Source organism: Zonotrichia leucophrys, chromosome 18, assembly GCF_028769735.1.
Source record: "Zonotrichia leucophrys gambelii isolate GWCS_2022_RI chromosome 18, RI_Zleu_2.0, whole genome shotgun sequence".
Lineage (NCBI taxonomy): Eukaryota > Metazoa > Chordata > Aves > Passeriformes > Passerellidae > Zonotrichia > Zonotrichia leucophrys.
In genome coordinates this window covers 1993472-2007361 of record NC_088187.1, presented here as the reverse complement: position 1 = coordinate 2007361, position 13890 = coordinate 1993472, and the positions used below count along the sequence as shown (strand labels likewise).

Genomic DNA, 13890 nt, shown 5'->3' with positions numbered 1-13890 from the left:
GAAATTACAGAGCCCTCATCTGAGAGGAGTGAGGTCTACTTATCCAAGAATCTCCCCCCATACCTAAGCTTTTCACAACAATGTTGTTGGAGGGAAGGGCCAGAGAAAACTTGCTCCAGAGTGGTGGGGAAGCCAAATCTCCAAGGCAGGCACTGATTACTGACCCACTCGTTACCCTGAGCCAGCAAGGGATTTATGTGATGTGCTGTGCTGTTCCCTTCCGTGGCTGGGAGACATCAAATACAGTCCTGCTCTGGAGAACAGAACCCAGAGGGGCTCTGAGGGGGCCTGAGCAAGACCCTCTGCATGTCTGGGAAAGATCTTTGTCAGTGCAATGCTACAGAGACTGAAATCTGTGTTTCCACAAATCCAAGAGCCATTGGCTCCTAGCAAAACCAAACAAGGGTGTAGATGGTTACAAAACCTACCTACCTACTTATGATTACCAGATTTTAAAATCTTGATTAGAAATGAATGGTACCTTATGCAATGGTGCATGAAATGCTACTGCTTCAGGGGTTCTTTGATTTGCTCTCTAGCCAAAACCACTACAATCTCAAACAAACATACCCAGATGTTAAGGTCACATTAATTTCTGCATAATTCTTGGTTTAATTCTTTCTTTAACCGGGACTCACCCTCTGGGCCAATGATCATAATGTGGGAAGATCAAGCCAAAAGTAATTTTTATTTTTATTTATTACAGGTTTGCATCAATTTTTTTTCCTCAGTGGTTATACAATACCAAGAGCTCTGATGCTCCATCAGCACAAAGACAGTTGCTCTGCTCTGGCCAAACCATGGAAGGACAACTTCTGGCCACAGATGTCACACAGCTTTACATCCCCTGTGGGAATCCAGAAACTCACCTCGCTGCTGAGTTCAGTGGGACTGACTGGAAGAGGCTAGAAAGACTTTGAAGCTCCAGAAGACAAAGACAAAGCATAGCACAAGGCACATCTGTGCACTCTGTTAGGGGCTGAAAGAACATTAGCAAGGAGAAGGGAGCCGGAAATGCTGAGGGAAGTGGGATGAACACAGTTAATCTAATTGTGATCTAACAATCCTTACTGGGCCTCAGCTGACCCTGCCAGCCTCGGGTTGGAGACCATTCCCAGACTCTTTGAAGATCTCTGTGACCCCTCTGCAGCCAAGGCCAATTTTTCACATTTCAAGGGAAAAAAGTCTTCCTTTCCCTAACAAAGAAGACGTCACTGCTGCCACCAAGCAAATTCCTCGTGAACTAGATGCACACTGGGGTAAATCTTTCATTTCTAAAAGTGTCAGACACTAGAGATCTGGTGGCAGTTGATATTTCACTCTGTTGCAAGCACATTTTTTGTTTGATGTCTGAGATTCACCATTCTGAGGTGGATATTTATGCTCTTGTTCATCTGCACCATTGTGCTTGATGTGATACAGATACACTGTCACCTCCTCAGCATCAGTGCTGCTGGAGAGCTCAGCAGCACCACACTCCTCACCTGGTGCCTGCCCACACCTCTGCACTCAGGTGAGGGGGTCTCAGCCTGCCAGCCCTGGAGCAGCTCTGCAGTCCCTAGCTGGTCTCTTCTCCATAGGGAGTGCCTAAAGATGGTAGTGTGATGCCAACTGATAACTTACTGAGGAGATAGGGCTGGAGGCCAGATGGTGACTCACGGGAGGGCTACAGCACCAAGTGATACGAGTGGAGACAGGTGGAGGCAAATGATGGTGATTATCTTGCACCAAAGTCCATCTCTACTCATTTGAGTGGAGGGCCTTATTCGGGGTGTAACACTGGTTGGGTCAGGCTGATGGAACAGGCTGGGAAGAAGAGATAATGGAGTGAAAATGTATAGGGAAGAAATTGTGGGGACCGGCAGAGGACGGGGCAGGTGCCCAGCGGGACTGTGGGGGTTCCGCCTGAGCCTCCAGTCCCTCTCGCGGGCCGGGCAGGGCGGGCGCCTTCTCCGCTTCCCTTCCCAGCGGTGCCTCCTCCCGGCCGGCCAAGGGTCCCGGGGCCGCGGGCGGGACGGGGCGGAGCGGGGCCGGGTCCGGAGCCGGGGCGGGCCGTGGAGCGCCGCGCCCCCAGCACCGAGCGGCGGAACGGGACGGGACGGGACAGAACGGGCCGGGCCGGGGCCTGCCGGGAGCTCGGGTGCTGCCGCCGCTGAAGGAATGGCCACGGCCCGTCTGGCAGCGCTGCCCCGGGCAGTGCAGCTCCTGCGCCGGGCGGGCGAGCGGCGGGGAGCCCCGCGGGGCAGGTACGGGTGGGCTGGGGCTGTGGGGGTACAGGGCTGTGGGGCTGTAAGGGGTACAGGGCTGCGGGCTGTGGGGGTACAGGGCTGTGGGGGTACAGGGCTGTGGGGGTACAGGGCTGTGGGGGTACAGGGCTGTGGGGTACAGGGCTGTGGGGTACAGGCGTGGGTGGCTGGTGTGGGGTACAGGGCGTAGGGTACAGGCTGTGGTGTAGGGTGGGTTAAGGGTCAGTGTGTTGGGGGTACAGGGCTGTGGGGGTACAGGGCTGTGGGGCTGTAAGGGGTACAGGGCTGTGGGGCTGTGGGGGTACAGGGCTGTGGGGCTGTAGGGGGTGAGTAGCTGTAGGGGACTGGGGCTAAAAGGGATAGGAATTAAAGCGGAAAGGGGGCTGTGGATGAGAAGGAGTAGGGGCTATAGGGGACCGGGGGGCTGTGGATGAGAAGATATGGGAGCTATAGGGGGCAGAGGGCTCTGGGGTTGGGGAGCTGTAGGGCACAGAGGCTGCAGAGGATGGAGACCACGTGTGGTGGGGGCCAGGGACTATATGCAGAGCGCTGTGGGTGTCCAGCTAGGCCAGTGGCTGCATGCAGGGAGGGCATATTCTTCTCAGTGTGTAACCCTTGCCTCCCCTAAAAGCCCTCCAAAGTGGCAGAAGGGAGGCTGTATCCCCTGGACCTGCTTTGCCCCAGCTTGGGAGTGGGCCGGGGCAGGCACGAGTCCTGAACAGTGAGCGAAGGGAAGTGGAGGCATTGCAAGGCTGAACTTTGTGCAGCAGCTCCATCTAGATTGCAGCAATGTGGAATGTATCAAATGGCTTCCCCATCCTCCTCCAGGGCTCTGACTTGCAGTCAGTGTCCTGCAGCCCCCAGGGAGATGGGTGACCCATCAGGTCTGGGACACCAAGAAACTCTGGGGCTTGGGAAGTCAGGCCAGTTCTTTGCCTGGCTTTTCTTAGTGCTGCCTTTTGGAGCAAGTTCATGTGGAAAAAAAAAAAAAAAAACCAGAAATGGGAAGTATCTGGCTTTGGGAAAGCTCTGAAGGATTAGCTGATATTCAGAGTAATAATCACCAGGATGAATGACTTCCAGTGAGCAATTCCAAGAACCAGGTGGGCCATTCCTTGTTTTTCACAGACAGGGTTTAGGTGGGTTTTTTCAGCTGGTTTGACATTAGGAGCCATTTCATCATAGGTGTGTGAAGATTGTCTTCAAAGAATTTGTTTTTAGGAGATAGGATGAGATGGGAAGAATGACAGCATTCACTGCAGCTCATTCCAGCCCAGAATTGAAACTGAGGGACAAGGACACAAAACCCTTGGAAAGAGAGAGCATGTATTTAGAGAGTAAACTCTAGTTAATGTTATAAAAAAGTTTATTGAATTCAGCTCCTAGGCTTGTTTATCCTTTTGGTAGGGAGAGTGCAGAGGGCAGAGAGGTACAGTGGAAAACAAAACCAGAAAATTGCTGCAGGGGGAGTCTGAAAACCCTCGTGTCTCCTTAAATGAAAATAATAATAATAATGTTTTTAAAAGGTAGTAAGTATCTGATGAATTCTTTAGTCAATAGATTAAAGTGGAAGTGAGGACAGAGCAGAGTTAATTTTCAGCACCCTTTAATTGCAGTCATATTACAGAAAAGACCCAAAAGCTCTTATTTTGGGTAGAGATGCTCTTGGTAGATGTCCATAAGCCAAGGAACGGGCAGAATCTGTGAACCTCTCCAAGTATGAACTCTGTATTTGGGACAATTCCCACAGGTGCAGATGTGATGGCACCACAGGGCTGGTCAGTTCCTTCACGTTACAAAGGGGACAGGAGCTTACACTCCCTTGTTTTCTCTCTCATCCCTTTTGATAATTTCTGTAGAGACTGGTAAAGAGTTAAAGGTGAAAACAGAGCCAGTTATCTTATGTCAACAACTCCAGACTGTTGATTTGGGCTGTTCAGAGAAAAATACAAACAGCTCCTAGGGTTAGCCCAGAGTGTTTGCCTCAGTCTTATAATTTCTGCTCCCTGCCATTAGGCAGAAGAGCTCTGGGATTGCTGGGATTTGGCTGCTCTCCCACTTTTTGCAGGGAAGAGGAGGAGGAGGATGCATTCTTCCCAGATCTCTGATGTCTCTCTGTTGAGCTGTGTTGCTGAATTTGAGGGTTCTGGAGTTTTGTACGAACAGCCTGTGGATGGGGCTGGCTCATTTGCAGGCTGTCTTGCTGCTGAAATGTGCTGCTGACAAAAGGCGTGTGCTCTCCAAAAGCCATGGTTTACAGTGCTGATGCCCAAGAGCAAGCAGAGTTTTATCTGCTCTCCTTTGGCTGTGTCAGGGAAATGAGAGCTGGTGTAATATCATATGGGTCTTGTTTTATCTCCAGCAGCACCAGATGCTTTGTAGGAAGAGGTGAAGGGTGAGTTCCTTGTTTTCTGTAACAAAGATGAACACAGAGGTTATTTCTAAATCCTTTGGACCCTTTCTTTCTAGAGGTCTCTTGATGCATTCTCTCAGAGCAGATGCATACACTTGCTGCTGGCTGTGGGTAGGAGGGAGACCAGCCCTGTGTGATTTCCAGCTGCTGGATTGTGTCTGCCTCCTTCAGTCCACTCCTGACCCCCAGTGCTTCCAAAAGTCTGCTGTGCTTTATCCCACACCTTTCACTTCTGCCGCTGTCAAAGTGATACAGAAATGCTGAAGCACATGTGAATGTCAGACCACAATTTGGGGAGCTCAGACTCAATGGCAGCTGAGAATTTTTCTTAATGATTTTGAAGAAATTATGGGAGTTAGTGCTTTGAGAGGAGTCAGTGACTCTGGCTTATGAGCATGAGATATCTTAGCCTTCTTAGCCTCTAATTTCAGCCTCATCATTTGCTGATGCTTTAATTTGAAAATGTGAATACTTGGGACCTCTGAGAGCAGGCTGTGTTCACAGTGTGAAACACTGCAGTATTTTCTCAGTAGTTCTCAGCATGTGGCTTTGTAATGATATCTTTTGCTACTCTTTCATGCACTTTCATCCTCATGTTTGGGGATGGGGAGGAAGAAAAACCATGAAACCTGGAGCTTTGTGCCTTCTTGCATTTACTGTAAAAGTCTGGTTCTGAAAAGTCAATGAAACCTTTTGGGTCTTCAGGTCTGGAAAATATTGAGCCAGTAAGCCCAGAGAGCCTGATCAGTGTAATGCATTGCCAAGACATGACAGTGTAAGATATTCCCCTTTTCACTGGCAGTGCAGGGCTGGGCAAGTACCTCTTTGAAGGCTGACTGCAGAGAGCAGGAGACTGTTTCAGCTGATCACTTTGGGTTCTGATTGAATTTTCTCAATCTGTATTTTGTAGTATTTCTTCCTCTCTCCAGTCTCTTTTTGTGATGGTCTTTTGTTGTTTATTTTTCCCAGTGCTGAGCCTGCTTGGCTCCCAGTGCCCCCTGAGATGATGCTGGGGGGAAGAGCTCTTGCACAACCAGGTCAGCAGCTGCTCCCTGCCCTCTGCAGCCCTTCCTGGGCGGGGAATTTGGGGCCAGGCTCTGCTGACCCCGGACATGGCTTGGCTTGAGGGAGATGAGAGTGTGACTGGCCCCATTAAGCATTTAACGAGCTGAGGGTTAACCCCTGAGGGTTTATTTAACCCCTGAGGGTTCCTCATCCGCCCTCTGAGCTATGAACAGGGCTCAGGGACTTCTTCAGGCTCCATTTCAACCAGCAAGTGGCTGTGGGTGGCTGTTCTGGCTTTTACTGCTCTCCTAGGAGCATTCATCCTGCCCTTGCTGTAGGGAGAATTTTTTTCTACTTTTTGATTTATAGAACTGATGTTTATAAAGGCCTTTCTTCTGAGCTGCCTTTCATCTCCTCGCTTATACACATGCTTTGCCCAGGAGTTTTAAGCAATAAAAGGAAGTTCAGTTTGGCACTTGTCCTCCCTCTGCCTCAGGCAGTCTTACAGCCTTGATGTGAGTTGCCCAAGAGCTCGGTGAGAAGGGATAACTGAACAGAGCCCGTGGGAGTTTGCACAATCCTCCCTCTGCCGAAAAGCAGTGGGGAAAAAGGGTCAGGGCACTCAGTGTCTCTTGGAGCTGTACTCCCCCGAGGGTAAAATCTAGCTTTTGTTATCTGAACACCGCCTTTCACTCCACATGGGAGGTAACTGCAGGCTCAGGCTTGTTTCTTGTGGGCAGGAAAACAAATCATTTGTTGCAGTAGCACCAAGTCTTTGCAGAATATTGATCCCATAGTAAATGGGCATTTAGGCTGAGCTATTTTTCCTCTTTAAGGCAGGGATTTCCCCATTATACACTGCATTATACACAGCCTCTGTGCTATGCACCCTACGAATGTACCTTGGCCCTGTCCCTCCTGGTTGTCTCCTAATGTTGGAATGGAGGGGCTGAAGTCATGGAGAAAGGCAGAGAGGAGATGAGGAGGGACAGAGAGCATGGAGGGCTGCCTGGGGAGGAGACAGCACATTGGGAGGTGGCTGCTGGAGTAGAGAGAGGTTTGTAGGAGAGAGAAACCAAGGTAGGAACTGCAGTGCTCAGGAGCTGTGGTTCAAGGGGAGATTGCTGCATTTCCACCCATGATCAGATTTCCTCAGGGAAAGCCTTAATGATTTTAAAATTATTTTCCCTATTGTTGCTTCTCTTGACTCATTGACCTCCCCTTGGCCTCCAGCACAATGTCTCAGTGCTTCTACCCTGCCTGGTTTGTACTTCTCAAACCCATCCTTGCTCTCCTCCTTCCCACCTGTCTCAAAGTTGCAGTGGGGCCATCTCCTCCCTTCTGTGGTATTGCCTTTGCACTTCTTCCCCCTCATTTCACTGGTAGCTCCTCTTTTTATTGCTGCTGTTTCAGTTCCACAAACTCTTTGCATTCCAGCTGTCAGAGATGGAACATGTACAGATGATTGCTGTTGTAAACACAGAACATTCCTTTGTGGACACCTCAGTTACAGCTTAGCTTCTCTGAACTCTTCTAAACAGTTTTCATTCTGCAGGATTAAACTCTTCTCTGCTGATTGTTTTGGAGAATGACCTCTTTCCTTTTTAATTCTCTCTTTCTCATTTGTTTGCTCTTTTCAGCCAGTTGGGAGAATTTATCTACAAACTGGTTTGGTTGTGTTACTTCACAGCTATTTATACTTTTTAATGTTGCAGAAAGACCAAGCCCAGTTGCCATCTCTCCGTGAACTGCAGAGCCCATGTTCTGTCCAGGCATGCTGATGTATCTGTGTAGTTTGCAGTGCAGGTGAATGATGGTAGGGCCAGGCTGTGCCAGCTCTGCAGGGCTGGTGTCCCATGGAGGGATGGAGGCTCTGCCTGTTCTGCCTGCTGGTGTAGACACACATGTGTGTGCCCTGGGGGTACCAAGATTGTCCATGTGCCCCAAGCCACTGCATAAGCTTTCCAAGTCCTTTTGGAAGTCTTCCTGATCTAGACCCACTGAAGCAGCTGCCTGTGGTTCCCACTGGTGCAGGAATGTGCAGCAGGTATTCCCAATGCCATTGGCAGGCTGATAATCCCTCCAGATGGAGAGAACTGTAGTGACAGGTTATATTAAACAGCCTCTTCTTTTTTTTTCCCAGTGCCCTGCACACAAAGACGCCCTCTGTGTCTCCCAAGGTGACCACCAGCTACATCCAGGGACCCACAGACATTCCCCTTCTGGACAGGACCGTGGGCCAGTGCCTGGAGCAGACTGCGGAGCGCTTTCCTGACCGCGAGGCTTTGGTCTTCTGCCGGGATGGCGTTCGGAAAACGTTTGCTCAGTTCAAAGAGGAGGTGAGTGCCTTCTTCATCCCTCGGGTGATTGGGTGACAGCAGTAAGTGTGATGGAGGAATGGGAAACGTTTCTCAGTTTCATTGCTCAGCTCAGGACTGAGAGGAGGTGTGTGTGGCCCTTCATGCTGGTGCAGAGATGGGCGTGTGCTGCCTTCATCCTTCTCCGAGCCTTGGGATGAAAGCAGAGAGGTGGGATATGCAAAATGCTGACATCCCATAATGAGATTTCATACTTAAAAATTATCACACTCATTTGAAGGATTATGGGCTGAGTCATGGTGCTTTTCTCAATTGGAGTAGACTCCACCTTTTGGATTAGTCACTCTGGCTATCTGAGGTCCTGAGTATGGGGAAGATTTTTATCCAAGCATGAAGGCAATGGAGCAAAGTAAAGGACTAGGGCTCCATATCATATGCACAGATGTGTGTGGGTGTGGGCATATATGAATATATGGTTCTATGTTTTTGGAATGGAGGGACTAACTACCTGGAAAGTTTCTAATAAATGTATGATATGATCTTTGATAGGAAAGAATTGTTTGGTAGGTTTTTGGGCTTACTATGGTTTTGGTCACATCCATTCACATAAAAAAGATTAGCTGCATTCACCCTAATTTTAAGAAGTAGGCTGTAATTCAGAACTAAATCAAATTGTTCCTTAAATTCATATCTCCTGCAAGGCAGATTTTATAAGTTTAGAAAACTTAACAAAACTATAAAACCTTTCCTGAATGCCTCAATGTATTTATACATACATTTGTGAACCTGAAACATGCCTACCACACTGCAGAATAAAGTAGTTGTTAATATAGTGGCTGAACTTGAGTTAACGAATCACAGAATCACAGAATCATTAATGTTGGAAAAGGTTTCAGAGACTGAGACTTTGGCTGATCACAACGCTGTCAAATAGGTCAGAGTACTGAGTGTAACATCCAGGCATTTCTTTAAGGCCTCCAGAGACAGGGACTCCAACACCTCACTGGGAAGTCCTTTCCAATATTTCATATTTAACCTTTTCCGCGAAGAAATTCCTCCTGTTTGTAGCCTGACCCTAGCCTGGTGCAGTTTGTGGCCACTTCCTCTCATCCTGAACCTTGTTACCCGGGAGCAGACCCTGACTGCACCTGGCTGCACTCTTGTCAGGATTGTGGAGAGGAAGAAGGTCCCCTCTGAGCCTCCTTTTCTCCAGGCTGAGCCCCTCCAACTTCCCCAGTCACTCCTCACAGGACTTGGGAAGACAGGAACCCAGAACGGGCCAAAAATCACTTGATAGAATTTTCTTCACCCAAATAATTTTGGAAGTGGTACCCAGAAGGGAGGTAGATCCAACAGTGTGGATGGGCCCAGCATATGGGTAAAGCTTGGTCCTAAGTGGAATTGATGAGAAACTTGGCAATAAATAGTTTGTGGGCAAGAAGTAACTTGCAACAACATAATTGCCTGCAACAGCTTAACTTCCTTCCTGCTTTGTTGTATTGTTATTTTTATGCTTTCAGTCAACCTGCTCAGCAGGGGCTGCTCTGTGCTCCAGGCTCAGAAGCTGCTGCAGGCAGGGGCTGATGGACTGTTCTGGGGAGACACAGTCTGGTGCAGTTCAGTTACAAAGATGATGCTTTTTCTCCAGAAAGCAGTGCCTGGAGACCAATATCCCCCACTGTGTGTGATCCCTGGGCTCTTGTATTTTTCAGGTGGACCAAGCAGCAGCTGGACTTCTGGCCCTTGGCCTGAGGAAGGGAGACCGGCTGGGAATGTGGGGACCCAATAAATATGAGTGGGTTCTTATGCAGTTTGCAACTGCCCAGGCAGGAATCATCCTGGTAAGGAATTTGCTTTAGCAGTCTATTGGGAAAGGAAATAGACAAAGAAGCAATAGGAAATACTGGAGATTAAAGTTTGTTTGTTTTTCCATGCTCTTCTCTGGCATGTCATCTATAGCTGAATCAATTATTTAAGGAAGACCTGTGCAGCTCTTTGCATCTTCATCCTCCACTCTGTAGGGAAGCAGGCTGCAGAAGGAGGAGGAGAAAAAAAGTGCTGACAACAGCTGTTAATAGGAGATGTGCTTTTCTCTACAGGACCATTTTTATGTGGGATGTTGCTGCCCTAACCAGTTACCAGCTGGTTAGATCCCTTTGAAATGTATTGCTCCATGGAACAAAGGCTCACTTAAAAATCTCATCCAGGCTGCATAGCCCTAAAGCCAATTATCATTTGATAGCATGACCAAAATACACCTTATTTAGGCAGTGTACTGTGCTGAGGTCTGTACCCTGCCTTCTGCTCCATTCCCTCCACCCTGGTTCATTCCAGTGTCTGCAGGAATAGGGTGGAAGAGTGTGGCTCAGTAGGAACCTGTGGGTGAACTTAACTCCAGTGGCCACTTTGTGGAGAGCTGGGTAAAAGGTGTTATCACAGTTGTCCATCAAGAAACCCGACTTGCACAAGAATTTTGGTCTAGTTTAGTGGATTGGATCAGCTAGATCAACTGGATCAACCCCTGTGAGACAGGAGGTCTGGTTTCTGTTCCTGAAGCTCTGTTTTGACTGTGGCTTCACATAAATGTCTTTTGCAATTGTTTTCTTTCACACAAACACAGAATTCAGATATATTTTCTGTGAATGTGGAATCCCTGTGGTGGTGAGCTGTTAGTTCTGTGTTGGAGGAGAGGCTCTGAGTGTGGCTTAACCCTGGAGGAACTTTTCTGTTGGAATCTGTGCTGGGGGGAGCGTGTTCAAGGCAAGAAGGTGATCAAATTCTTCTTTCTGGCTCTTCAGGTATCTGTGAATCCAGCCTACCAGGCCTCTGAGCTGGAGTTTGTGCTCAGGAAGGTTCGTATGGCATGAGCTGTGTGTGGAAGGGGGGTGGTGGGGACATGGTGCAGATGAGCTGCTCAAGATTTGGGTGTATGGGAGGAGCTGGCTGGAGAGCAGGGCTGGTGTTGGATGTGCACAGGGGATGGAGCTGCAATTCTGTGGCCACATTTCCAGCTGTGGCTGCCACCCTGTCTGATGGAACCTGCTGTGTCCTTCTCATCCCTCTCTCTCTGCTAACAGCCAGGTACTGCCAGTACTGCCCCAACCCAGCCCCCACTGTCAGCAATCATTTACCAGGGAATGGAGGAGAAAATGTAGAACTTGATACCTCCTCTTTGCCCCTCCTGCTCAGGGCAAAAATCACCAGCTGGGATCTCAACCGTGAAAGCAGAACCTCAGAAAGGACCTCATTTTAACCTCAGAAAGGACCAGTCTACTGGTCCTACCAATCAAGGTAGCTTGATTGCTCCTTCCCAGGTTTGCCTGAGGCTGGCTGGCCTTGGATTTAAGCTGGTTTAAGTCTTAGGTATTGCCACTGTTTAAAATCTCTCTGCTGTCTGATCCTGCTGCTTCACCTACCCTTGAATACCTGCCTGGGTTTGAGTTTGTGACGTGCAGAGCCCTGATCAATTTAAACTGTTCAGGCTCCCTTGCTCAAATAATGAGGAATTCAGGTTATTAAATATTTGATGGCTAAAAATTAAGCAGCTAATTTTTTCATTGTGATTTGTTCAGCTATAAATGAAAGGCTGATATTAGAAGAGAGAGAGCCACTTCTGAATGTTCCCAGCACCACCCAAGTTATTTTTACCTAGAAAGTGGATAATTTTTAGCAAAATTCTTTTGTATCAGTAACTGTGTAATGAGTTGTTGGGCTGCAGTTTGAATTCTTGTTGCATCCTGTCTTTAATCCTCTCAGCAGTCCTGCTGGTTCTCATGCACTGCTGCAGTGGAGCACCATCTCCTCCAGGCTGGATGTCCTTGGGCTTCTCTGTCCTACTGGAATGTGCAACTCAGTTCTTGCCTTTTTCCCCAGCAAGGCTTTGGTTTTCATCTCCTCTGATTTTCTTCTCTAATGCAATCTGGAATGTTGATGGGATAAGAGCAGAAATGTGCTTCAGCTCCATGGGGAATTGCTCCTGTCTTGCCCTTCCAGATTTGCCAGCATTCCCAGCTTTATTGTGCACCTTTGACACTGGGATCTCTGGAGTTCCTCATCACCCTAAGGATTTGTCTGTGTTTGTTTATTTGCATAATAAAATTTCTGAAGACTTTAGGGCTTTTCCTGTTGGATCCTGTCCATCTGTGCAGTCTGATTGGTATCTCTGGAAATATGCTTGGAATAACCATTCCTTGGATTCCTACTGTATTTCCAGGGCTTGGTAAAAGCAAACTGATATTGAGTTTTCATATTTTACATTCTTTGAAGACAGGTCTGCTGCCATTCAGGTTGAGACCATGTGGGAGAGGCCCAACCAGAGACTCTTTATCTTATACAGCATCAGCCCTTCAACCTGCCCTCCTCTCCCCACACAGCATCTGTTTTTCAGAGCTGGTTCAACCACAATTGTAGTTTAAAGGAATTAGTAGTAAAAAGTTGCAGAGGCCCAAAACAGCCTCAGTCCCCTGGGTTCTGGGCAGCCTGTTCCAGAAAACAGAGCAAATATTTATCTTCCTTTCTGACAAAGCCCAGAGGGTACTTACAAATAATTTATTGGAGTAGCCTTTGTCTCCTTATTTCCCAGACTCTGGGAAAATAATGAGAACAGCTGAATAAATATGTAAATAGTTTATTGGACACAAATACATTTTTTGGAAGATGAAAACAGTTTTGCAAATCTGGGTCAAATTCAGAAAAATCTTCACTACTGGAAAAGAAACAAAAATTCTTGGAGTAATTAAGGTGTTTTGTTTTGGGATTATATAAATGTAAGAGTTGAATGAAAAATGTTTTCATTTTCAAAATAGCTAGTGCTTTAAAGAGGTGGAAAATTCTTAGGAAAAGGAATACCTCAAAAATTCCGCAAAAAAACTTGGCTTGATTTAAGAGGCAGATTTTAGAAGTCCTTGTTTTTCCAAATTTCCTCAAAAATCCTCGTTCCAGATCAACACAAATTAATTTGTTTTAACTTTATTTATTTATTTATTAATATTTTGGGACTGGGCTTTTTTTTTTTAGATTTGAGACTCATAATCTGAAAAATCAGTTGTTTGCCTTGTGCTCACAACGAAGGGTGTCAGTCCTGGGCAAGGAGGGAACCTTAGGCTACAGCTCTAATTTCTTGACCAGCAAAAAATCATCCTGAATCCAGCACTGAGGAAGAGCAAAGCCCTGGCTGCACAGCTGGATCCAGGCTTGGGAATTCCCAAAGCACTGCTTTGGGAATGCACAGCTGTAAGGGCTCCTTTGCTTCAGTCATTGGGGAACTCCCTGTTCCTGTGCTGGGAGTGGCTGCTCTTTATCATGTCCTGACCATCAACCCAACAAGGCTGTTCATGAGTTTCTGTCTTCCTTCACAGGTTGGCTGTAAGGCACTGGTGTTTCCCAGTCAATTTAGAACACAGAAATACTATGATATTCTAAAGCAGTCATGTCCCGAGCTAGAAAAATCCAGTCCAGGGGGAATAAAGAGCAAAAGGTGAGTTAGGAGCATCTGGTGTCTTTGCACTGCCCTCCCAGCCATGTCCTGCCTTGTGTCCCCTCAGCTGCACAACACAGGTTTTGCTGAAGAAACACTCACAGGAGGTCTCATCTGAAGAGAACAAGTTAGGCTGGCCCAGAGGTTTGCCCTGACCAGTGTGTGCCTGTCTGGGCACTTTTCTCCTTGTTCTTTTCTTGTTGATGGTATTTTTCTCTCTGCCAGGCTACCTGACCTGTCCATTGTCATCATGTGTGACTCGAAGCTGCCTGGCACCTTCCACATGGATGAGGTGGTGCAGGCTGGGGACAGCAGCCACCTGAAGCAGCTCAGGGCCGTGCAGAGGACGCTGTCCTGCAATGAGCCCATCAACATCCAGTTCACTTCAGTAGGTGCCCTGCCAGCTCCATGCCCTGGGCTTGGCTTCCTCAC

General features: G+C 47.8%; 1 protein-coding gene across 1 annotated transcript in view; it reads left to right on the top strand.

Annotated features, from left to right (window-relative positions):
- Nucleotides 1–2048: 2048 nt before the first annotated feature.
- ACSF2 (acyl-CoA synthetase family member 2) overlaps nt 2049–13890 on the top strand; it is a 37723-nt gene continuing 25881 nt past the window's right edge. Inside the window, exons 1-6 of the mRNA XM_064728418.1 lie at nt 2049–2246; nt 7808–8003; nt 9695–9823; nt 10781–10834; nt 13340–13458; nt 13684–13846. Coding sequence (XP_064584488.1) covers nt 2161–2246; nt 7808–8003; nt 9695–9823; nt 10781–10834; nt 13340–13458; nt 13684–13846 — 747 coding nt within the window. The 5' untranslated portion in view covers nt 2049–2160. The remainder of the gene's footprint in view (nt 2247–7807; nt 8004–9694; nt 9824–10780; nt 10835–13339; nt 13459–13683; nt 13847–13890) is intronic.